Source organism: Mercurialis annua, linkage group LG2, assembly GCF_937616625.2.
Source record: "Mercurialis annua linkage group LG2, ddMerAnnu1.2, whole genome shotgun sequence".
NCBI classification, from domain to species: Eukaryota; Viridiplantae; Streptophyta; class Magnoliopsida; order Malpighiales; family Euphorbiaceae; genus Mercurialis; species Mercurialis annua.
In genome coordinates, this window is record NC_065571.1 from 45,021,962 (window position 1) to 45,046,802 (window position 24,841).

Consider the following 24,841-nt stretch of genomic DNA (forward strand, 5'->3'; position numbering starts at 1 on the left):
AGAATGTGTCAGTTGACTTTAAAAAAAAAAAAATTAAATGAAAAGTAAACGCGGTAAGTTTTTATTTTCTCTCTCTTACTTTTCCTTTTCCCCACTCTCTCCCCCTCACTTCCGTTTCATTTTATTTTCGTTTCAAATATTTTCTCCTCCCTTCGTCTTCTTCGTTCATTCCACTAACACTGACGTAGGGTTTGATCCTTTCCCATTTTTCTTTCATTCTTTCTCATTTTCCTTGCATTGTTCCCCATTCTTCCTCCATTGTTCAACATTGTTTTTCATTTACCGAAAAAAGAACATCTTTGTAAAATATATAAGTAAATTCGCTGAAAAACCTAACAAAAAGAGAACATTACATCTGCAACAAAGAACAAGAAAGTGATCAAGGGAGTAGTTGAAGCTTGTTTTTTGATAAAGGTAAGAAATTTAAACTTACTTGTTATTTGATTTTTTGTGGGTTGGTTAGAAATTTTAACTCCACTAACATAGTTGGCAGGTTTTTAGTTTGTGTGGCTGCAAAAAATGAAGAGAAAAAGATTCAGAAAAGAAAAACAAAAAGAAAAGAGTGAGTCCAGAAGAGGGACTCCTGGAACTCCTCGGTGTAGCTTGATGGATAGTTCCAGCAGCGATGATGTTGTTGAAGGTATTCTTGTAGTCTATTTTATAGAAAATTTGTGCTAAGAAATTGTGTGTGGGGGGGGGGGGGGGTTGATGACTGTTAAAGTTGATAATTTGTAGGACCACTTAATTAAGAAACATGTCAAATTGTTTTTTTAGAGATAAATTGGTTGATTGCTTTGAGACCATTTCTTTTTGGCTTTATATGCTTTTTAAATAATAGAATATGCTTTGTATGCTTGGTGATTGTGATAGTTGAGTTTTTAATATGTCTTTATGTGTTGGAACTGCTGTTTTAGACAATTAAGTATTATTGTTTGTGCACTTAATGATGGTTGGTTGGTTTGTTGGTTGAATTTAGTGTTGCTTTTTTTCTTCTTCTGTTTTTCAGTTTCCCCTACAGATTTAAATTATTTTACCATCAAATTACACATTGGTGGGGAACTTGGGGGGTGGGGATATCATAACGGGGAAGTGAAGAGTAGAGTATTTAACCTTGATGTCATTAGAATGGGTAAGTTTGATAAATAGGTGGCAAAACTGTTACCAAGAAGCTTGTTGACTACCATTGGAAAGAGAAAGCCGTATAATATAACGTGGGGATAAAACCAATTAGCCATGAGGAGGATTTTATGGAAATGGCTAGGGCTGGGGCAAAGGCGGGGAGTGTTGAGGTGTACGTTAGAGAGTACTTCGTTGGGGATGTTAGGAAATTAAATCCTAAGAAAAGTCCTAGTCCTCCCCCTCCATCAGCAGTTGTCTTAGAGGAAATTGAAGAAGCGAAGGGCAGTTTCAGTTATCCTAGACTGGGCCTAGTGTTGAGTCATGAAATTTGGGAGAAGCATGGGGATCGTGGCTTCAGAAAAAAGGGGCCAGGTGCGATCAGAATGGTATAAAGTCAGGGACCAGGGGTGAAAACTCCAGGGAGCCAGGGGTCATGGTTGAGAACAAGGCCAGCAAGTCAATGGCCACTAATGATTCAAGGTGAATGGGAACCTGAACCCCCCCCCCCCCCCCTCCGTACACACATGTTGGTGAATCAACGGTTCGACAGTGGATGAAAAAGACTATGGAAGATCTAATGAGGGCGGGGCGTAGTGAGGGGCAAAATCTAACTGAGAGGTTTGAGGAGGTGCAAAATGAGGGGCTGAACGAGGGGCTAAATGAGGGAAAAATCAAAATCTGAATGAGGGGCTAAATGACGAGCTGAACGAGGGACAGAAAGATGGGGTGAGTGAGGGCCAAATTGAGGGGTCAAGCGACGACGAGCATGGGCAGATGGGAATAGATGAGGTTAGTGAAGGGCTTTATGATGGGTTACCTGCTACTGATGAGATGTGGAACGAAGGGGACCTTGGTGAGATCAATCAAGAAGTTAATCAGAGGGGCCCTGCTGGTGATGAGCAATGAGAACCTGAGAGGCCAAGTCAGGTTGAGGACCAGTGGCAAAAATGGGGAAACTTCGATGAGTTGTTAGATGGCCTTTCAGCTGAGCTTCGGGAGCTATTCGAAATGCCCAGCGTAAGAGAGAAGGGTGCTCCTGAGGGGGCTGTAAATGAAGAGCAGAATGTGCCGGAGGCTGGGGCTGTAAATAAAGAACATAATGTGCAAGAGGACGGGGGGCATGTGGATGAAGAGCATAATGTGCAAGATGAAGGGGGACTTGTGGATGCAGAGCAGAATGTGCATGGGGGGCATGTGGATGCAGAGCAGAATGTGCAAGAGGAGGGGGCCTATGGATGCAGAACATAATGTGCAAGATGGGGGGGCCTGTGGATGATGCATTTGACCCCGATCTTGATGATTACATAGTTGACCCCGATTACGATGTATGGGATGATAACGACGACTTGCAGCACGTGCTCTCTGAAGGTTAAAAATTGTCATTCTTGCACTTTGCCCATAGGATCAATGAGAAATCGGGCAATGGAAGCAGTCGTGGAGGTTGTTACAGTGTTTTGCCAGAATAAAATTTATGGATGCACAGAAAGCTTCAATTATGACCCAAAGACAAAGCACGAGAAGTATTGTTCCTTCGTAGCGTGTTCATGCCCGGTTCGAGACTGCAATGTCAAAGGGTCGTCCAAAATGATTTATGGTCACTGCAAAGAGATGCATAAACATTCTTTTATACCATTTCATTTTGGACGTAGATTCGGTGTTTCTCTGAACTTGGATGATAGGGGCTTACTTCTCCAAGAGGACACATCATATACTGTGTTTGTTGTGAACAACACAACGTCTTCTTATGGGAATATTATAACTGTGTTTTGTCTTGGACCAAGTTAAACAGACGATGCCCTTATGACATTGAAATAAAATTTACTGAGTCCTCCGTTGACAGGTTTCATTCTTCTACGAAGAATTTTCAAGACGCCAACAATTTCTACAGTTCGTTGACAGAGTTACTTCTTGATAGTAGTGATCGTGATTTTTTTCCTGACGGGTTGGTAAAGATGGAGTTTTGTGTATGTCGATCATGAGAGCTTGGTTCGGATGATGACATATAATGACGAGGATGCTGCCCTAAGTCAAATTCTAGGTCTAATGATGTGTTAAGTTTTTGTGTAGTAACTTTGTTTAGAAACTGAGAATATATAAGTTAGTTTTTCTGTAGTAATTTTTGAATATGTAAGACTTTTGATCAGTATTTGTTTTAAAATAAACGTAATATATTAATTACTTTATGTTTCTTAAAATATTATTTTAAGGGTCTTTACTTGATTAAATAATACAAGATCAGAGTCCTTGGTTGAATAAATAACTAAAGTTTAGGGTCCACAAGTGAACAATGGTCCTAAAGTTAAGGGCCCACAGATGATCGTTAAGTTTAGCTTCCTAACAACCAATACACAAAAAACAAAATAACATTTCAATAACGACCAATACACAATAATAAACGGGAATATCATAAGCAAACAAACAATACTTTTCCAACATTTAATCGACCAGCGCAAAAATACAAATTCTCAGTATTAATACAAATTGCAAAATAAATATTAACCTAAAAGGTTACAACTGTTGATCCATAACTTTGCACAAAAAAGGTCACTCAAGTGTGTCAACCTTCAGTCTGAACCACCAGACTGCTGTTTCTCCAGGGGTTCATCAACAACTTCACTTTGCAGCACCAGTGGTTCACCTGGACCTTCAATCTGCAGCACCTCCACTGGTTCCCCGGGACCTTCAATCTGCAGCACCTTCACTGGTTCATCGGGACCTTCAATTCGCAGCAACTGCACTGGTTCAGCCTCAGCAACAGCCTGCAGCTCCAATGCATCATCCCCATCTTCAAGTTCTTTCAACCCAAATAATGTCTGTCCAAATACAAGCCTTAGGTTGCACACGTCAACACAGCTTAACTTCCTAACATACACATCAACACTACCATCTTGTGCCCCAGCCAGTGCCATGTCCATGACATGGTCATCATTTTCCATAGGAATTAATTCTTCAGTATACATGCCAGCCCGCCTCCAATAATACATTAACAATCCCTGAACCTTCAATTCAAGTAACCACTTATCTAGACTATTTAATCCTATATCCTCAATATGAAATTTTCTGACAGCCACATCCTCATTAAAATAACCAAACCATTGAAAGTCTCCATTGTAGTTCAGAATAATTTCAAAGACCTCAAAAAAACATTCTTCACTAGGAGCTGCGCAAATCAACAAATGTAAAAACAAACAAACAATTTTCAATTACTGAACCAGTAAAACTCAAACTGAAACAACAACCAATGACAAACTAGAAACAAAATATCCGCAAAAACAACATCCCATAAAAAAATCAACCACAAAATTGAAAATAATCAAAAAATAATAATAACAGAGACCAGAAAAATCATACCTTTTCGTTTCTTCCATTCTCTTTCTTCTTTTCCCATTTTCGTCGTTTTTGTGGATCCCATTTTTTGAAAAATAACAGAGACCAGACAAAAATTTAAAAACAGTTCGGTAAATGAGAAACAATGTTGAACAATGGAGGAAGAATGGGGAACAATGCAAGGAACATGAGAAAGAATGAAAGAAAAATGGGAAAGGATAAGCCCTAGGTCAGTGTCAGTGGAATGAACGAAGAAGACGAAGAGAGGAGAAAATATTTGAAAAGAAAATAAAATGAAACGGAAGTGAGGGGAAGAGAGTGGGGAAAAGGAAAAGTAAGAGAGAGAAAATAAAAACTTACCGCGGTTACTTTTCATATATTTTTTTTTATTTTTTATTTTTTGAAAAAATCAACTGACACATTCTTACACAAGCAGCAGATGTCAGACATGCATGCAGGGGGGACAGGCGCCGCCAGTTGGTGTCTGGCCGAGGAATTGGGTGCCACGTCGACCAAAAACGAAAAAATCGGCGATTTTTGGTCTCAGGGGGTTTTGTGAGCGCCGCCACAAAGATCAGGGGGTTTAGCGCCCTAAAGTTGAGGGGCCATAGGTGATTATTAGCCAAAATGACCCAATGAGTTGTAGATTAAATGTATAAGTAGGGGTGAGCATCGGTCGGTTCGGTTCGGTTGGAATTTTTTCGGTTTTCGGTTTGGAAAATTTCCAAACCGAACCGAACCAAACTTTTAGTTTGGAGGTGAAAAACCGAACCAAACCGAAAATTTCGGTCGGTACAGTTCGGTTCGGTTAAAACCGAATTTCACTATTTTTTATTTTTTGAAATTTTTTATATTAAAATTAATTGAAATATTAAATAATTAGAGTTTAATAAACTTCAATATATGTTTAAATAACAATTATAAACTCATATATCAACAATAATTAAGATATAAAGACAAAAAATATATAAATATAAGTATATATGTATATTATTTTTAAAATATATATATATTTTATATTAAAGTTCGGTTAATTCGGTTTTTCAGTCGGTTCGGTTTTCAAAACCCCTAAACCAAATCGAACATCGAACACCAAACTTCACCTAAAGTAGAAACCGAACCAAACCGTTTTCACAGAAAAACTGAACCAAACAACGAAGTTCGGTTCAATTCGGTTCGGTTTTTCGGTTTGGTTCGGTTCTTGCTCACCCCTAGTTATAAGTGTTGGAACAACAAACTGTTAGGCCGTGAAATTCAAATTCTCCCACACAAACGCTTTTTTTCTTTCTAATTATTAAAATAAAAATGTAATAAGGAAAGAATTAAGAAATAACAGATGATAATTAGCCGAAAAAGTAAATAAAGAAATTAGAGAAAAAGTAGTTGCTTTTAATAAAAAAAATTTAAGGGATAATTATAAAGTTAGGTATGAACATAAGGGATAATTACAAGTTAGGATAATGATAAGTGTTGGCGGTAAACAAAAAATGAAGGGATTGTAAGTTAATAAGATATCAAGAGACCAAAAACAGAGCTCATGGCGCCTACGATGAGCGTTGCCACACAAAGGCAAAGGCCAGTTGTTGCTTATATCAACTGTACCTTTAAAAGATCCAAAAGTCGAAGGTGTAATAATAATTTTAAATTGTGAGTATTAATCACTTCTCAACAATTTACACATTTTTTAAAAAATTCTCTGCGATCAAAAAAAAGTACTAAACTGTTGTCCTAATTCAACAACAAACGAAACTGAACATTAAAGCTCATCTTCTTCTTCTTCATCATTTTTTTTGTGTTGGATCCATAGAAGTCAACTCCGATCATCAAAATAAGGTGATAATCTTTTTTCTTGATATCATCACAATTCTACAGATTTTTTGCTTTTTAATTTTAATATCAAATGCCTATTTAATGAACAATTTTAATATCTTTATGCTTTGCTATTAGATTAGAGTTTCATCAGATTGACTTATATTTATTTATTCAAGAAACATGAATTCATAAGTTTCTTTTGTATTTATAGTAATTTTTGGCTAAACAGATGATCTAGATAGTTGTTTAGATACAAGTAGAGGTGTGTTAATTTTGTTTTAACATTCAGCAACATATAGAAATGATTGAAAATAGTTGGATAAATAGATGGAGTAGTACAAATATAAATTTATTTGCTTATTTTGTGTTTTCAGGTTATTAAGTATAAATCCTGTTTGTCAATATTTTTACCGGTATTGTGCTGAGGATCATTGAGTTTTAGCATTCTTAAGTTCCGCTTTGAAAGAGGGAACCCGAGGAATGTTGAATGATGTGCCTGAGTCTTCAGAATTCTTTCTCTGAAGCCCATACTTTTGCGGCTTTTCTAGACTCGCCTTTGTTTGTCTTTGATGAGACTGGATTGTGTAGTTGTGCTTCAGCGTTTATTTGTTCTTCCGAGATGTACTATGAGCCTACGAATTGCTATGAATATCCTGCTGTGTTGATGCATGATCTTTGTGAAGACGGTTGAGTTGCTTCTACTGTGCGTGCTTTGTGTATTACTTATATGTTATTGGTCGGAGACTCGGAAATTGTATTAGGAATTTGTGAACTAGCATTAGTCGATTATTATGGATTATAAGCCAAGTGTGTTGACTCAAAAGTATGAGATAGGAAGATTGCTTGGCCAAGGCACTTTTGCAAAGGTTTATTATGCTAGGAGTATATTAACGAATCAGAGTGTGGCCGTTAAGGTCATTGACAAAGAGAAGATATCAAGGGTAGGGCTTGTGGAGCAAATCAAGAGAGAAATATCAGTGATGAGGATCGTTAGACACCTAAATATTGTGCAGCTCTATGAAGTCTTGGCCACCAAAAGTAAGATTTACTTTGTAATGGAATATTGTAAGGGCGGCGAACTCTTTAACAAAGTTGCGAAAGGGAAATTGAAGGAGGATGTTGCACGCAAATATTTTCAGCAGTTGATCAATGCAGTTGACTTCTGCCATAGTAGAGGTGTTTATCATCGGGATATAAAGCCGGAAAATCTATTGCTGGATGAGAGTGAGAATCTAAAGATAAGTGATTTTGGGTTGAGTGCTCTTGCTGAATCCAAACGCCAAGATGGGTTACTCCATACAACTTGTGGGACGCCTGCATATGTTGCTCCTGAAGTGATCAATAGAAAGGGGTATGATGGTTCTAAAGCCGATATATGGTCCTGTGGGGTGGTTTTGTATGTGCTGCTAACAGGTTATCTTCCATTTCATGATTCAAATTTGATGGAGATGTACAGGAAAATTGGTAAAGCTGAGTTTAAATGCCCTAATTGGTTCCCACAAGACGTTCGTAGGTTGCTGTCTAAGATACTGGATCCAAACCCCAATACAAGGATTTCCATTGCCAAGATAAAGGAAAGTAGTTGGTTTAAGAAAGGATTGAACTCGAAACTTAAGAAAACAGAAACAGAAAGCAGGGACGTAGATAATTTAGAGAGGAGCCGATCTGGTCCGTCCGAGATTAGCAGTCTGTCATCTGTCAAACCACCCAAATTAAATGCATTTGATTTAATATCTCTCTCGGCTGGGTTTGATCTCTCCGGATTGTTTGATGAAAATCCTCTAGTGAGAGAAGCAAGATTTACTACCGTGCAGCCTGCTTCAGTCATCTTGTCAAAACTGGAAGATTTAGCAAAGCGCCTAAGGCTGAAGATCACGAAGAAGGATGCAGGTTTGTTAAAAATGGAAGGAGTAGATGAAGGTAGAAAAGGGCCGTTGTCCATTGATGCGGAGATCTTTGAAGTGACACCGAATTTTCATTTGGTTGAGGTGAGGAAATGTAATGGAGATTCATTGGAATATCAGAAGATATTGAAAGAGGATATACAGCCGGCTCTCAACGACATTGTTTTGGTTTGGCAGGGTGACCAACAACACCAGCCAGACATGACAATATTACATTAATCGCAGCAGTTTGCTAGTTAAGTACCTCTCACATTGCTTCCTCATATGTTTGTATGTATTGATTTTTTTGTTAACTTGTGTGTTTGTCTTGTGAATTGAGAATCTTTATGGATTTCATATATATTATGGTGTAACCAATATTATAGTGTTAAACTTTAAAGTACTTGTCAATAGTTTCTGAAATTTACTTTCCTTTATTTTCTTTCAACTTCCCTGTATTGAAAATTTATCATAACATCTTTTAATGTCTTCACTTTTTGTTGAGTATGAAATTTTCTATTCTGGAACTCAAAACATAAGAAACTGTTTGAGGTAGTATCTTTGGGAGGGGGGCAATGTTTCTCATCAGATAACACTAGGCATAGATACCATGCCTACTGATGTAATCGAGTCGAAACACTATAGAATTTGACTCAATTCGGTAGAATAAATGAAAATTGAATTCAATTCGGTTTAACTCGATTATCTATATAAATATTTCAAATTAGATGGTCGATTATACTCCTAGTCCTAGCTATGCCTATCACCAGTTTTGTGGTTGAGAAAGAGTAGTTCATTTATGTCATATTTTTAGTACAAAATTTAGTTTATTGAGTCACAAGATTCAGGGACATTAGAATGCATGATATTTGAAGAATTGCACATGAAGATTCCATCTTTAGCTGTAATAGGAGACACTTGTTCTCTTTGCATAAATTGATGTTAGTTTCATGTAATTGTCATTTAGTTGCCTATTCACATATTTGGTTTGTGGGTACCTTCCTTTGTTGGCAAGATATATAAAGAGAATGATCAAATTTGATAGTTGCAGTAATCATGTGATTTCATAGCATTGTCTCCTTTTTTCTTCTCAAAAAATAATTATTTTTCTATTACAAAACTGCTAATAATATGTGGAGTTTAAATTTGCTGATACGGCTTCTTAATTCATATTTTATATCTAAATTTTTCACTGGTAACCTCATTTACCAACAGTGGATGTGAGGTCTAAATGGTTAGCAATACTGATGACCGAATAAATAGGTAAAACAGATTAAAATGTTTTAAATCAACAATTTAAAATACTTAATTGAAAGAAAATAAACTTCAAATGATAAAGTGACAAAGTTAAGAAAGTTGAGACACTCTTATGCAACTTTCTCTATTTAAAAGTAACTAGGTATATTTATTAGACATCAGTTGATACAATGGAAAAAAAACCCATCAACACAACGCTTCCAAACTTGTTACTGATCTAACAACTACAATCTTCAATTATACTGCGCAATCTACTCCCTTGGTTGACTGGCATTATGTACATGGTTTGGAATCTCAGTTGCTTCAAGCTCATAAGGAGGAGGAATTATTTTGGGCACAGAAATCTCGTCAAAATTGGTTAAAGAGTGGTGACCGTAATACACAGTATTTTCATGCGAAAACCAAGCAACGCAGAGCATCTAATTTGATTTCTTATCTTCAGAATGATGATCAAATCTGGCTATCTTCTCCAACAGCTATAGCTGATCATATTGTGGAAGCTTTTCAACATATTTTTACCACTTCTAATCCTCCCTCTCCAGTTGAATTATTACAGTCCTTTTCAAGCAAGGTGACTTCTGTTATGAATGCCAAATTGATTAGACCAGTGACTGCTTTGGAAATTAAAACAGCTCTTTGGTCCATAAATCCTTCTAAAGCTCCAAGAGGTGATGGTCTTACTGCTTTCTTCTTCCAGCATTACTGAGATATTTTGGAGCATGATGTTACACAATCCATTATTTATTTCTTCCAAGGAGGTAAACTGCTCAAAACCTTCAACCATACTATTTTATCCCTCATTCCTAAAACTGCTCATCCACAATCTGTCAAAGACCTCCGTCCTATTAGTCTTTGCACCATTTTTTATAAAATTATATCTAAGGTGTTGACTAATAGGCTTCAATCTATCCTTCCTGTGATTGTGAGTGATTATCAGAATGCTTTTGTCAAAGGCCGTTCTATCTCAGACAATATTCTGATTGTTCATGAAGTGCTTCATTATCTTAAACATAAACATCAGGGTAAAAAAGCTTTTATGGCACTTAAATTGGATGTTAGCAACGCGTATGATCGTCTAGAGTGCCGTTATCTACAAGCTATTCTTGGTGCCTGGGGTTTTCATCCTACTTTTATTGCTTGGATTCTTGAATGTGTTACAACAGTCAGCTATTCCATCCAACTTAATGGTAATCTGCATGGTTATTTTCATCCCACATGAGGTATAAGACAAGGTGATCCATTATCTCCACTTCTATTTGTACTCTGTGCAGAAGGCTTCTCTTTTCTGATAAATCAAGCTTATTCCTCTGGAGCCATTACAGGTCTTAAACTCTTCTCAAAGTCCTGTGTTAACACATTTATTGTTTGCTGATGATTTCATTCTGTTTACAGAAGCTTCTGAGCTACAAATTGATCATATTCTAGGGGTGTTGAGCACTTATGGTCAATTTAGTGGCCAAATGGTTAATTATGACAAATCAGCAGTGTTTTTTAGTAATAATATATCTGCCTATCATAAATCCCATTTAGCTATGAGAATGGGTGTCTGTAATCGTGGGTTTGAAGGTCTTTATTTAGGACTTCCTGCTTGTATCCTTCAATCCAAAAGAGCTACTTTTGCCCCTTTACTTACCAAGATATCTACCAGATTAACTAGTTGGAAGGAAAAAATTTTGTCATTAGGAGGCAAGGAGGTTTTAATCAAAGCAATTATTGAGGCTATACCAGTTTATTCGATGATGTGCTTCAAATTACCTACTTCTTTATGTCATCGGGTTAATAGCCTTACTTCTCAATTCTGGTGGGGTCAATTGCAGGAAGAGCATCGTTACCATTGGGTTTCCTGGACGAAAATGTGCTTCAGCAAATCAATTGGGGGTTTAGGTTTTAAGGATCTATCTGCTTTTAATCAGGCTTTACTAGCCAAACAGGTTTGGCGGATTCTACATAACCCTTCCTCTTTGATTTATCAGGTCTATAAAGCCAAATATTTCCCCAATTCAGATCTTTTTTCTGCATCTATTGGTAATCAACCTTCTTGGGGCTGGCGTAGCTTGAAATTTGGTTCCAAATTGCTTCTTCAAGGGATTAGATGGCAACGTAATGATGGGAACTCTATTCATAGCCTTTCTGATCCTTGGTTACCAACCCAGTTTCCTTATCTCCCCCACCTTAAGCCTGGGATAAACACTGCTTCAGTCCCTCCTTTAGTTTCTGGTTTATTTAATCATAATGCCACTACTTGGAATGAGTCTCTACTTCGCCAGTTATTTACGGATACTGATGTGCAGATTATATTATCTATTCCTTTGTCTATATTTCCACACCAGGATCGAATGATTTGGCATTTCCATAACAAGGGTCTTTATACTGTCAAATCAGGGTATCATGTTCTCTTCAATGAACTACATAGATTGGATATCTCTTCTATTTCTGTTTTTTCTAAACAAGACTGGCAGTTTCTATGGCACAGTCCTATACCGCCTAAGTTGAGATTGTTTATATGACGCTGTTTACATAATGCATTGCCTATTGGGGAGCTGTTATTGCAACGGTTCCAAGTGTCCTCTTCATGCCCTCATTGCTATCAGACTGAAAGTCTCTGCCATTTGCTGTTTTATTGTCCATTTGCACAAAAAATATGGTTTCTGTCTTCCCTTTCATTACGGACAGAATGGTTGCATATGGAATCATTTCCTTTGATATGGAAACAAGTTTGTGAAGAGTTACTGGTTATGGATTCTTCTTTGAGTTCATTCACCATGTTCTGTTTCCTTCTATGGCATATTTGGAAGTCTCGCAATGCTGCAATATTCCGCCATGAGGTAAGTTCTGAAATTGAAACTGTTTCTCTTGCAACACAGGCATGTCAGGAATTTACCCATGCACAATCTATTCAACTAGTCCCACATATTTCACTTCAACAACGTCATCCAACATCCTCACCTTTGCCTCCATCAGATTATATTAAAATCAATGTAGATGCAGCAACAGACCAACATGCTAAACTTGGAACCATTGCTGCTATAGCTAAGAATCACTTGAGAGTGGTAGTAAGTCAATTCTCAGCTCTTTTTCGTTCCATTTGGGATCCTCGTATTCTAGAATTTTTGGTTGTTAGAGAAGCTTTAAACTGGGCCAGCTCTCAGAAGTGGCAGAAGGTTATTATTGAGGGAGATGCACTTCGGGTAATTCAATCTGTCAACTCATCAGACTCATATCTTGCGGCAGCTTGGGGTGTTTGCTGTGATATTTGGCATCTTCAAGGCTTATTTCATGATTGTATCTTCTGTTATACTCCTAGGACATGTAATGTTTTAGCTCATAATTTGGCTCAAAATGTGAAACGAGCTGCTCTTTTACTGTAATATTGGTACTCTTTGTATCTTTTTGCTTCTATCTATATATCTATCTCTTGACAAAAAAAATGAATAAAACGGTAGCTGGATATAGGAATGTCAAAATGGATTGGCAGATTGCTTTCGTGCGGTGTTGATCCATTTTATTGCAAACAAACTAATCATAATATGACAATATTTGAAACGGATAATACAACACGACTAACACGTTAGGATAGACGGACAAACACAATTAACAAGATGAGAAAATTAGGAAAAACACTCCATTTTCTAAAATAATAGTAATGTTTACCTCAAAAAGAAAAAAAATAGAGAAAACATCTCACTTTTTTAGCACTTTTATTTTTTTTACTCTGGGCTCATTTTTTATCACTACTTATTTTTTATTATTTTTTATTCTAAGTATATTTTTTTTACTCTAGCATGTGTATCTCTTTTTTCCTCTTTGATTTTTTTTTCTTCTCTTTCCCTCCTTCTCTTCTTTCTTCTTCTCCATTTTTTCTTTTTTTTCCTGTATTTTTTTTCTTTTTTCTATTGCTCCGCCGCTGTTCCTTCATCGACCCGCCGTCATTTCTCCATCACAAGGCCGTCGATCCGCCATCACGCCGCCGTCAATCTGTCGTTCTTCCATATTTAGTTTTAGCTATTTTTTCTTAAACTGTGGTGATCATTATGATTTCTTTTAATTTTCAGATCTATAAAAATTGCTCTTTAATTTTTTCAGTTTCAGATATAAAAATTTGCATAAAAACGATTTTATGGTGAAAAAAAGATATTATGCAGAAAACAGCGACTGATTATCATATCGGTATCACTATGATATTACCATATCCGTATCATAACACTGTAGAGAAAAAATATTTTTTGTCAAAAAAAATACTTGATCATCATTTTGGTATCATTAACGTAAGCATATTTGTATCATAATGTTATCATATCAGTATCACGATATTATACGGTTATGATAATAGCATGATAAGATTTATCATAAAATTATGGTAATAATATATGATAAGGTTATGATACAGTTATGATAAAATACGCCATGATAATATTATGATAATATTTTATGATACTGTTATGATAAAATATATTATGATAAGGTTATGATAATAGTATGATAATAGTATATGATAAAATTATGATAAAAGGTTATGATATGTTATGATAAAATACGTTATGATAATATTTTATGATAAAATATATATGATAACATTATAATAACATCATGATAAGGTTATCACAATATTATCATATAATAATCTGCTACATATGATACTGATAATGGCATGATTATAAGATGACAATGCAATATGATATAATAATTACATGGTAAGGTGAAACTGTGAATATCATATGATAATGTAATACTGTGATAATCATATGATAATGTAATGCTGTGGTTTTGTCTAATATTATCCAGCAGTATCATCACATTATCATATAATAATCTGCAACATATGATACTGATAATGACATGATAATAAGATGACAATGCAATATGACACATCGATAATTGCATGCTAAGGTGAAGCTGTGATAATCATATGATAAGGTGATATGACATGATAATAAGATGGAAAATAAAAATAAAATAAATTCTTAACATTCATTTAATTTTTGATAAGTTTGCTTTAAAATTTAGTATTCATAGATAACAAAAATAAAATAAATTTTTGACGTTCATCATATTTAGAAAAATAAAAATAAAAAAAATAAAAAAGTTAATAAAAAAAGAAAATGATAGAAAATGGAAACAAAATAAACAGGTGCACATGAAAAAGAGAGAGAGTGTGTGTGTGCAGGCTAGGCTTTCAGTTATGTGAGAGTAAAATATTGAATATTTTAACATGGAGAGTACAACAATAAACAAAAAAGTTTTGAGGTAGTTTTAATATTTTTTCCGCACTGAGATAGTATTTTCTATTATTTTTTTTTATTTTAGATAAATATCTAATAAGTCCTAACAAGACTAACACAACAAGTAACATGGCCCACTTAATTTGTAAATATATTTAAATATTTAAAAGAAGACTGCAACATTAAATTTATCAATTCATATCTAAATTATGAGAATTTAATATTATTAATTTTATTTAAATATTAATATAACTAATAAATTTTTTTAATTGGGAAGAATAACAATTAAAATGGTTCTCATTAATAGTGTTTGATCAAAAAACATGGTTTGAAAAAATAAATAAAATTATCATGTCAAGGAGAGGTACCCTTTTCATTCTCCCCCTAATTAAAATTAACTTCATTTTCATTTGTTACTCAACCAATATTCTTATTCTAATTCCCTCTCAATTACCCCCATTTGATATCCCCTTAAATTTTAAAGGAAGCTTATTATATGTATACGAACTGTTTTTGTTATTTTCTATTTGGTGATGTTTTTAATTATTATTTTTGTAAAAGTTTATTCTCATTATTTTATGAATTAAATGTGTATTTGGTGAAAAAATAAGTATTTTATGTCTATCATTATTTATTCTCATTAAAGGATAGTTTAATATATTTTTCAAATGTAAAGGTTGGATTAGTGTAGTAAGTCAAATTTGATGGTGTTTACAATATCATTATCATTATAAAATTATCAAATACTAAATAGATTTTTTTTATGAATTACTACATAGAATTAATAATGTAATAAAAGTAAATGATGGGCATTTAGTATATCTATACTATATATATGATATATTATAAAATAACTATTATATAATTTGTTAATTTAGATTACAATACAAATTCTAAATTAACTCCTATTATAGATTTAAAAAAAGCACGACGGATGGGAGGGGGCGACAAGCAAATTTACTTGATAATCCTTTTCAGTTTACTACTAAATAAAGGTTTTATAATCATTAACTAATTAGTTATTTAATTAATCACTATTGTAATGAAAGTCCTAATTAAAATAGGTAGCTAAATTATCTTCAATTTAGTTTTTAGTATGTAAAAAATAACTAAATTATCTCCAAATTAGTAGGAATACCTATCTTTTAATTTGATTGGACTACAAAATTAAAATACTGTATTTGGTCAATATATTATTATTTAAATTTCTATCTTATTATTTTTAAAGATATTATTAATAAATTTAAGTTAATTATTTAATTATGGTTATTATAAAATCAAAAAAAGAATAAATTCAGTATGGAAAAAAATTTAATAACCGAATATATTATATTTACTTTTGTAAAAATTCTTAACTAATTTAATATTAATTATAAATAAAAAATTGATATAATTATAATAAATTTATTAATTTGTTCATTGACGAGTTACGTTACGAGCCACGTGCATAGCACGTAATGCGAAACTAGTATTTAAAATACCAGTCACTACCTTTTTAAAAGAAATACCAGTCACTACAAAACAAAGAACTAAAGGGACAAAAGTTAGGGACCAAAATATTAAATAGTCCCTAAAAACATAAATTATATAAATATAGGGACTAATAATGCCAAAGAAATACTCCACATAGGAATATGAACAATTTTATAGCAAAATGAACAGTTTAATTTTATGTATAAAAGAATTGAAACTGACTTTTATTGAATGAATACATTGACATATTTATACAAAACTTATGGGTCACAGAGAATCAAAGAATATAATCAAATAATTGAAGCAACATGGAGGCTTAACTCTCTAGGACAAACTGCATTCTGTAGGCAAGCCTTGTGGAAATCTTTTGAGGTCTGTGCAATAATTATAGATCATATAATTATTTTTCACCCATTGGAGCCTCTCTTGACTGGTTGAATCAAGTTCTTCTACGAGCCATGCTTTGTCATTGGAAGTAGAAGGTGATGTATTTGAAGCACAAGAAGAAGCGCCATTGGAGACAACACAAGCATTTGCATTGAAGTTTCTGTATGAAGCAGTGAAGGGAGCATTACTCCAATCAGTCTTCACAAGTCCGCCTCTCGTAGCCCAATCGTCAGCATTCCAAAGACTTGAGTGTATTCTCATGGCTTGATTCTTTGGGAAGGGCACGCCGTTGGTCTCCATGTTCTTGAACTCTCTTATAGGAGTCCCATCGACAGAGAATCTGAAACAGTCGAAGATAATGTCAGACATTAATTATTATATGATCATATAATTATTTTTCCCAGCCAGCCTCGACGGATCAGCTAGTCAGACACCAGCACAAGCAAGAAAACAGTCGAAGATCATATAATTATTTTTCACCCATCAGCAGTGGGGTCGAACCAAAGGTAAAATTGCTGCTCTCTGTTGCCTTTGCCTTGGCTAAACACGTTAGTGTGGAGAATGTAAGGATGGCCGCTCAAATTTCCCAAGAACTCAAAGTCTATCTCATCCCACGTTGATCCTTTTGATGATAACTGCAATTTCAAACATTTGTATTAGCTAAGCGAATATTTAATTAGTAACAACATGGATTAGCAATAGAATGAGGGGCTGAACTTACGTAATAGGCAGTGACGGTGCCGGCAGAGTTGCCGGGAACAAGCTTGAGCTGCATATCAATCTTGCCGAAAAGAAACTCATTTCTGGATTGAAAACCAGAACCAGAAGCCCTGTCAAGATTGAGAGTAAGAAGCTGAGCGTTGTTAAGTATCTTAGCACGGCCGTCTCCCCATGTAATATCAAAATCATTATAGAAATTACTGGCAGAAGCAGCGATCATCAAAGAAGACATGAGAAGAGAAATGAGCATCCCAGTTGAAGAATCCATCAAATTATGGAGTGTTTGAAGATGAGAAATGGGTGTTTATGTGTTGGTGTGTGCGGAGAAATATGGAGCAGTAGTGGTAGGTTTATATAGTAGAACAAATAGAAGTAATGAAAGTGCACGGAAATATGTAGCAAAACGAGTGAGCTGAGCTGTGCACAGATGTTTTAATTTTGGATTAAATATAGCTCTACACTCAAATATCCACCAAGGCACATAGTGTGTTAGTATTTTTTTTTCTTTCCAGGAAATAGCACTACGTGTTTCTTTCTCTTCAAGTAATATTTTATTTAAAAAAAATTATCTATTTTAATTACTAATGAATAAATTTACTTAGATTTTGAAAACATTATATTAATTAAAAAATAGATTAATAATATTAATATATCAAAAAAAAGTACATATAATTCAAAATGTATAATAATATCTATGCGTTTAAGTAGCAATGATTTATCAAGAATTAATAAATATCATTATGCACATTTACATAACTATATGTATATAACCAATAAGTTATAGCTCAAATGGTATGAGTTATAGCAATGATTTATAAGCGTTGAACAGTAAATTGTTGGGCTTTTTATATGTTTTACGGGTTTTTTCAGCCCAATATCTTTTATACGGGTCAAACAATTTCTTTACTTTTTATACCAGATTTTATTACTTTGTTGACCTAGAATTTTAAATTCTTCTCTTTTTTACGAACTTCCTTCTCTTAGCTCTGAATTGGCGGTTTCTTTTTCTTTTTTCTCTGAAAATAGCGGTTTCTTTTCTTCTTCTCCGCACGATTCTTCTTCTGATAGTCGTCGCTCTTCATCAAGTCTCAGTGCCGCTCCACTCCCGCCTTCATTGCGCCGTCGTCGTTCTCTTATTTTTGTGTTTTCTTTTTCAGATCTGGATCGGAATTTATTGTCAGAAGGAAGAATAGATATCAGAAGTTTTTAATGATTTTAAAAAGGTTTTTAAAGGCATATGATCAGATTTTGAGACAAAAAGATTCACTGTTCTTCTTCTTCTTCTTTTTCATTTTCAGACCTAGAAATTGTTTTATTAACTGTTTTTAATTCACAATAATTTTGTTACCATTAAACATGTGTAAAGATTATCTTTAAGGAATGTAATACTAATTTTCATGTACATAAAATAATTTTATGATTTTATGGAATGAAAATATATTATTTCTGCAGTTTTACTATGTTTGGTTATATTTCTGCATTTTTTAATTCTGCAGCACGATTTGTTGATGGTGGTAGATTAATAAAATTATTGTAATGTTTCAGTGTTGTTGATTTTATGTTAATTATATGTTAATAATCAGTTGATATTTATTGATTTTAACATTGACAAATAAGATAATGATGTCCGTAAAATAAACTAAAAAAATAAAAATTTAACTAAGACTGGATAATGATATGTTAGCATTGGAAAAGAAGACAAATAAAGATGTTGAATTATTGTAATGTTACAATGTTGAAATTGTGTTGATTTTCGGTTAATATTTTGTTGATTTTAACATTGGTGAAAAAGACAATAATGATATTGAATTATTATAATGTCACAATATTGATCTTGTGTTGATATTGTGTTGATGTTATGTTGATATCAACATATGTAATAAACTAACTGATTCAAATTTTTCAATCTTTTTTATACTAATTTTTATTTTTTCAACATTTTTTCAATTTAATTTCAATTTTTTTATTTTATTTTCACATATAATGTGTTTTTTTTCGTTGATGATAAAATCAACTAAATATCAACATAATATTAACGCAATATCAACATAAGATTAACATTGTAACACCATAATAATTTAACATCATTATTTTCTTTTTCACAAATACTAAAATTAACAAAATATCAACCGAAAATTAACACAATGTCAACACTGTATCATTTCAATAATTCAACTTCGTTATTTGTCTTCTTCCATAATGATACCATATCATTATCTAGTCTCAATCTAATTTAATTTAATTTTTTAGTTTATTTCACAGACAATATTATTTTATTTGCCAATGTTAAAATAAAAAAAAATAAGTTGATAGCAACATAATATCAACATAAAGTCAACATAAAATCAAAAACACTGTGATATTACAATAATTCAGCAATCAATCATCATCAATAAATCGTTCTGCAGAATTAAAAAAACGCAGAAACACAAGAAAAATGCAGAAATAACATAATTTTATTACATAAAATCACAAAATTATTCTACATAACATGAAATGAGTATTAGATTCTCTAAAGATACTCTTTTATACATGTTTAATGGTGAAAAAACAGTAAACAATTAACAAATTACAGATATGAAAATAAAAAAAAAGAACAAAAAAATTCAAATCTGAAATCAAAATGATAAAAGAAAGATGACGGCGAGACGAAGACGGAACGGCGGAGGCAGAACGATGGAGGTGGAACAATGGAAGAGAAACGATGGAAATGGAACAGCGGAGGCGGATTGGTGTGAAGAACAAAAGGTGAGTTGAGAGAGAGAAAGGAGAGAGAAAATTGAGGAGAGAGAAAAATATTTGGTTTATGAGGATTTGATTTGGAGTAGAAAATATATTTTTTCCGTATAAAAGTAATGATCTCCAGCGTGGATGGTAGTTTTCATATTGAAAACTCTTACCCGTATAAAATATATTTTTGCAAATATTAGATGTTTATGTAAAAAGCCCTAAATTGTTAGGTTGTGGGTTCGATTTCTCCCACAAGCACTTTCTCCTCCCCAAATTATTAAAAAAACTATAATGTATATAAAAAGCAAGGTAGGTAATTGTTTATTATAAAAACTTTAATTTAAAATAATATTATTAATTTAAAATTTTGTCCACTTTGAAATATAGTATATATTCATAATCATTTTATAGAAAAATTTATCAGTCTGCAACTTATAAGTAAGCAGCATGTATTCATTAAGAGAGAAAAGAAAATGGTCCAAAAGTAATGGTTGAGCAGAGACAATCATCAAACGCGGTTTTGAATATTAGATAAAGGGAAAAAATGTTATCGGTGTGTCTTTTGCTCAACAGCCACATCTTAATTACCTAAATCCACCGCCGCCCTCTCTTATCCAGTCGGTGACACAATTCTTTACAGAATTTATATTCTTTGTGCTTAATAGGTATCAAATTTGAAAGGACACTGAACCATATGAAAATTTTAAAATTAATATAAAATATTAAATTCTGTAAACTATTAAAGTTTTTTTAAATTATAAAAATATCACTAAATAATTTTTTTTACAAAATGGTCACTGAACCATATATTTTGTTACAAAAATGTTTCCGTTGTTACGAAAAAAACACTAAACTTTTCGTGAATTACAAAAAAGTCATTGGATTATACTCTCTCCGTTCCTTATTATTTGACGTTTTAGACATTTCATGATATTCCAAATTGAATGACGTTTTAGACATTTCATGATATTCCAAATTGAATGACGTTTTGGATATTAACACCACCTTTTACCTAAAATGACTTTTATTTTCAAAAGACTATTTTTCTTTTCAAAAGATATCTTCTCTCTAAATCTTTTTACTATACATTTTCAAGAGTTTTATTAAAGAGAGCTTTAACTACGTATTGATTAATCTTCATCCATTTAATTTCTTTTTTCTAACTTTCATTAATTTTCTTAATTCCTTCAAATCTGAAGGGTGATTGTAGATCTGTTAATGGCGGCGGTTGATTTGGAGGTGGTGGTGGACGATGGAGGTCTGATGGATGAGTTTTGGTAAGATGGTGATGGCCAAACATTAAAAGCTGAGACCCAAATGATAAAAGAAAACCAGATTTATTATTTTGCTGGTTTTGGATTTAAAATTGAGTTAAGAAAAAGTTCAAACATTGTTATTAGATCTGAAACTCAATGAAGAAGAAAGGAGCAAACTAAAAATGAGTGAAATATTGAGCAGTAATGGCAGACCTTAATAATGGCAGAAGAAGGTTATACGTTGTTTTGCAATTTTGCTATGAAAAAATATTGATACTATAAATACTGACAAAGCTGCAGTAAGGCATTCTAGGAAGTTTTGTGTATATTAAATGATTCCTTAATCTGTGTGCACATGCCTAAAACGTCATTTAATTAGGAATGGGTTATGGGAGTACCTTTTATTATAAAAAAGTCAATAAACTATATTTTAGGCTTGCCACGTAAGCAAAAATGTTGTGTTTTCATGAAAATGGTACGTTTTATATAGGTGAACGCTTTTATAATAAAAAAAATGGGTTAATTCCATATAAAATCACCACCTTTATACATTTTCTCATTTTAATCACGTCATTTAAAAAGTGTCAAATAAAATCACGTCCTTTACCGGTGGGTCTGTCTTACAGACCCACCTTGCAGGCCCACCACGGCGGTGTGTCTGTTGGTGGGTCTGTGAGAACAGACCCACCATCACCGGTGGGTCTGTGACAGATCCACTGGTGATGTGACAGACCCACCGGTGATGGGTTTGTCATTTTTGGACAGACCCACCACCATGGTGGGTCTGAATTTTTGATTAATTTTTTTTTTCTGAAATTATGTTGAAAAATTATTCCAGCGGTCGGTTTTTCGTATGTGTCTTAGTGGCGGCCGATTTTTGATTGATTAAAATTAATTAAAATAACGGGAATTTTTTTTAATATTATAATGTTGAGATAATTGAAATATGAATTTTAGTAATTAATTTGATTTATTTGGTTTGATTAAGTTGGGTTAGTGAATGTGCCATGTGAGCAAATTTTGCTGAGTTGTAGGTGACATGGATGACATGTGGGCAACAATTTCGGTTCGATTCAAAAATGGCTACAATTGACACATAACATATAAGATTTGGCTAAATCTGGTGGTTTTTAAAGGTTTGGCTAAATCTGACTCGAGACGCAAAGGTCTGACATTTTTTGGTGAATAAACTTTTTTTATTTGAATGTTTTTTAGTTTGTTTTTTTATATTAGACATAATTACTAATGACAATGAATATTTGTTTTATATTTCAATTTTGAAATGGTATAATAATATTAAATATTTAGATTTTTTTATTTTCTAATATTTTTTTTTATGTTTTAATTAAATAATTATAATATTATTTGACAGACAAATTAGTATCATATAGAAAATTAAAACTGTCGCTATTTAATTGGGATGAAATTTGTCCTTATTTAATTGAGATGAAATTTGTCCCTGGCGGATGGGATGAAAGTCATCCCTGTTAATTAGGGACGAAAATCATCCCCAAAAACGGGGACAAATGTCGTCCTTGTTAATTAGGGATAAAAGTCGTCCTTATAAATTGGGGACAAAAATTGTCCCTATTAAATGAGGACAATATTGGTCCCTATTTAAGGGGATGATTTCGTCCCTAAATTTAGGGACAATAATCGTCCCCAAAATGGGGACAACTTTACTTTTTTGGTCCCCGCAAGAATAGGGGACGCAGGCAATAGGGACAAATTCAGGGGACCAATTTAATTGTCCCCTAAAGAATAGAGGACTATTTTTTAAAGATAAGAGGACCATTTTTCTAATCCCCTTACATCCTTTTTTTAGTAGTGATTTTGTAGTTTCTGTATAGTTCAGTACCCTCCCAAATTTAATATATGTGCTCGATAACAGCATACTTGTTTTTTTTATAAGATTATTCTAAATTAAAAAATTCATGTACTACTTTTTTGGTACAACAAATATGCTTTTTAATATAAATAACATCATCGTAGAAAATTTGTTGGATAGATAACATCTTATGGATAAAGAGTTTGAAACGAATAATGAAAACTTAATCTTTATTGATAATTAAAGGATTGAGTTTACAAGAACCACTGACTTTATATTTATAGTGAAGGTTTATAGCTAGCTAAAGAAACTAACTAATCTAATCAATTACTCCTAACAGAATAACTAATACACACACAATGAGTGTGACTTTACACACGTGGCATAAGTTCTTCTTGGAGCATGCTGAAGGAATCCACACGAGGAGTGCATGAGGTGAATGAGCTAATCATCTTCAAGAGGCTGGATGATAAATTCCTTCTGTTGCAAGAAATTCTGTTATAACAGAATCCGGTCTGTTATACTAGAAAGCAGTATGCTGTGAGAGCCCCCCTCAAGCTGGAGCTTACATGTTATGGAGGCCAAGCTTGGACACATTAAAAGAGAACAAAGCTGGAGGTAAGGGCTTTGTAAGACAATCTGCAAGCTGATTCTCTGAGCTATCTGAAAGCAAATGCAGCAAACTAGAAGCTAGTTTCTCTCTGATGATATGACAATCAATGTCAATATGTTTAGAACGCTCATGATAGATTGTATTTTTAACCAATTGTATAGCAGACTGATTATCACAGAAAACTTGAGCTGGCAATGGCAATGAACTGTGGAAATCTTGTAGAAGATAGGAGATCCATTGCAGTTCACAAGTCAAAGATGCTAGAGCTCTATATTCAGCCTCAGAACTGGACTTAGAGACTGTAGTTTGCTTCTTGGACTTCCTTAATCTGAAACTCAAAATCCTACATTAATGACTTAATCTTGAACTGTGGAAATCAAAGATGTGCCTAGAAAAACACAAAATCCAGAAATTGATCTTCTAGTATTAACACATGATGCCCAATCTGAATTTGAGAAGGCCTTGATTTGCAGAGAAGAGGTGGAGGAGAAAAATAGACCTTTGCCAGGAGATGATTTCAGATATCTCAGAACCCTATGTGCAGCAATAAGGTGAGAAGAAGTTGGACAATCCAGAAACTGGGAAAGCTATTGGACAGCATAAGAGATGTTTGGCCTGGTGACACAAAGATACACAAGCTTGCCAACCAATTGTCTATAAGCTGAATTATCAGAAAGAGGAGTCCCATCAGACTTATGCAATTTCTTGGATATAATCATTGGTGTGGCAACTGGTTTAGATAACAGAAACCCCATGTCTGAGAGTAATCAGTAGCATATTTCCTTTGGCAAAGAGAAATACCTTTAGATGACCTGACAACCTCTAAACCAAGAAAATACTTCAAAGGACCAAGATCTTTGATACTGAATGCAGTGTGTAGTGAAGTTTTGACAGCAGTAATCTCTTCAAGTGTGTTACTGGCAATTATAACATCATCTACATAGACAAGTAATGCAACAAAAGAAGTGCCAGAACTCTTGATAAAAAGAGATGGATCAGCAGTAGAAGTGTGAAAACCCTGAGAAAGTAAAGAGGCAGTAAGTTTGGCATTCCATTGCCTGCTTGCTTGCTTTAAACCATATAATGATTTCTGTAGTTTGCAGACTTGACTAGAAGAATCTGCAGTAAAACCAGGGGGAAGAGACATATACACTTCTTCATGCAAATCTCCATGGAGAAAAGCATTATTTATGTCAAGCTGATGTAAGTGCCAATTA

General features: G+C 33.6%; 3 protein-coding genes and 1 pseudogene across 3 annotated transcripts; 3 read left to right on the forward strand and 1 right to left on the reverse strand.

The window, feature by feature from the left end:
• Window positions 1-2,375: 2,375 nt before the first annotated feature.
• Window positions 2,376-3,232, forward strand: LOC126668585 (uncharacterized). The gene is made up of 4 exons (XM_050361773.1): window positions 2,376-2,487; window positions 2,603-2,855; window positions 2,960-3,083; window positions 3,200-3,232. The coding sequence occupies exons 1-4, from the start codon at window positions 2,376-2,378 to the stop codon at window positions 3,230-3,232; spliced, it is 522 nt and encodes a 173-aa protein (XP_050217730.1).
• A 2,844-nt stretch (window positions 3,233-6,076) lies between these two features.
• On the forward strand, window positions 6,077-8,564 carry LOC126668857 (CBL-interacting serine/threonine-protein kinase 10). Its single transcript, XM_050362069.2, has 2 exons — window positions 6,077-6,279; window positions 6,633-8,564. The coding sequence occupies exon 2, from the start codon at window positions 7,050-7,052 to the stop codon at window positions 8,379-8,381; it is 1,332 nt and encodes a 443-aa protein (XP_050218026.1). The 5' UTR covers window positions 6,077-6,279; window positions 6,633-7,049; the 3' UTR covers window positions 8,382-8,564.
• Window positions 8,565-12,082: 3,518 nt separating this feature from the next.
• Window positions 12,083-12,766, forward strand: LOC126668587 (uncharacterized). Its single transcript, XM_050361774.1, has one exon. The coding sequence runs from the start codon at window positions 12,083-12,085 to the stop codon at window positions 12,764-12,766; it is 684 nt and encodes a 227-aa protein (XP_050217731.1).
• A 3,502-nt stretch (window positions 12,767-16,268) lies between these two features.
• On the reverse strand, window positions 16,269-17,508 carry LOC126670354 (probable xyloglucan endotransglucosylase/hydrolase protein 23; annotated as a pseudogene).
• Window positions 17,509-24,841: the final 7,333 nt, after the last annotated feature.

Coding starts and splice junctions, on each gene's coding strand:
- LOC126668585 (XM_050361773.1), top strand. CDS start 2,376: ATGGGGGGGCCTGTGGATGATGCATTTGACCCCGATCTTGATGATTAC. Junction 2,488..2,602: donor GCAGCACGTGCTCTCTGAAG/GTTAAAAATTGT, acceptor ATGGATGCACAG/AAAGCTTCAATTATGACCCA. Junction 2,856..2,959: donor TTTGTTGTGAACAACACAAC/GTCTTCTTATGG, acceptor CTCCGTTGACAG/GTTTCATTCTTCTACGAAGA.
- LOC126668857 (XM_050362069.2), top strand. CDS start 7,050: ATGGATTATAAGCCAAGTGTGTTGACTCAAAAGTATGAGATAGGAAGA.
- LOC126668587 (XM_050361774.1), top strand. CDS start 12,083: ATGGAATCATTTCCTTTGATATGGAAACAAGTTTGTGAAGAGTTACTG.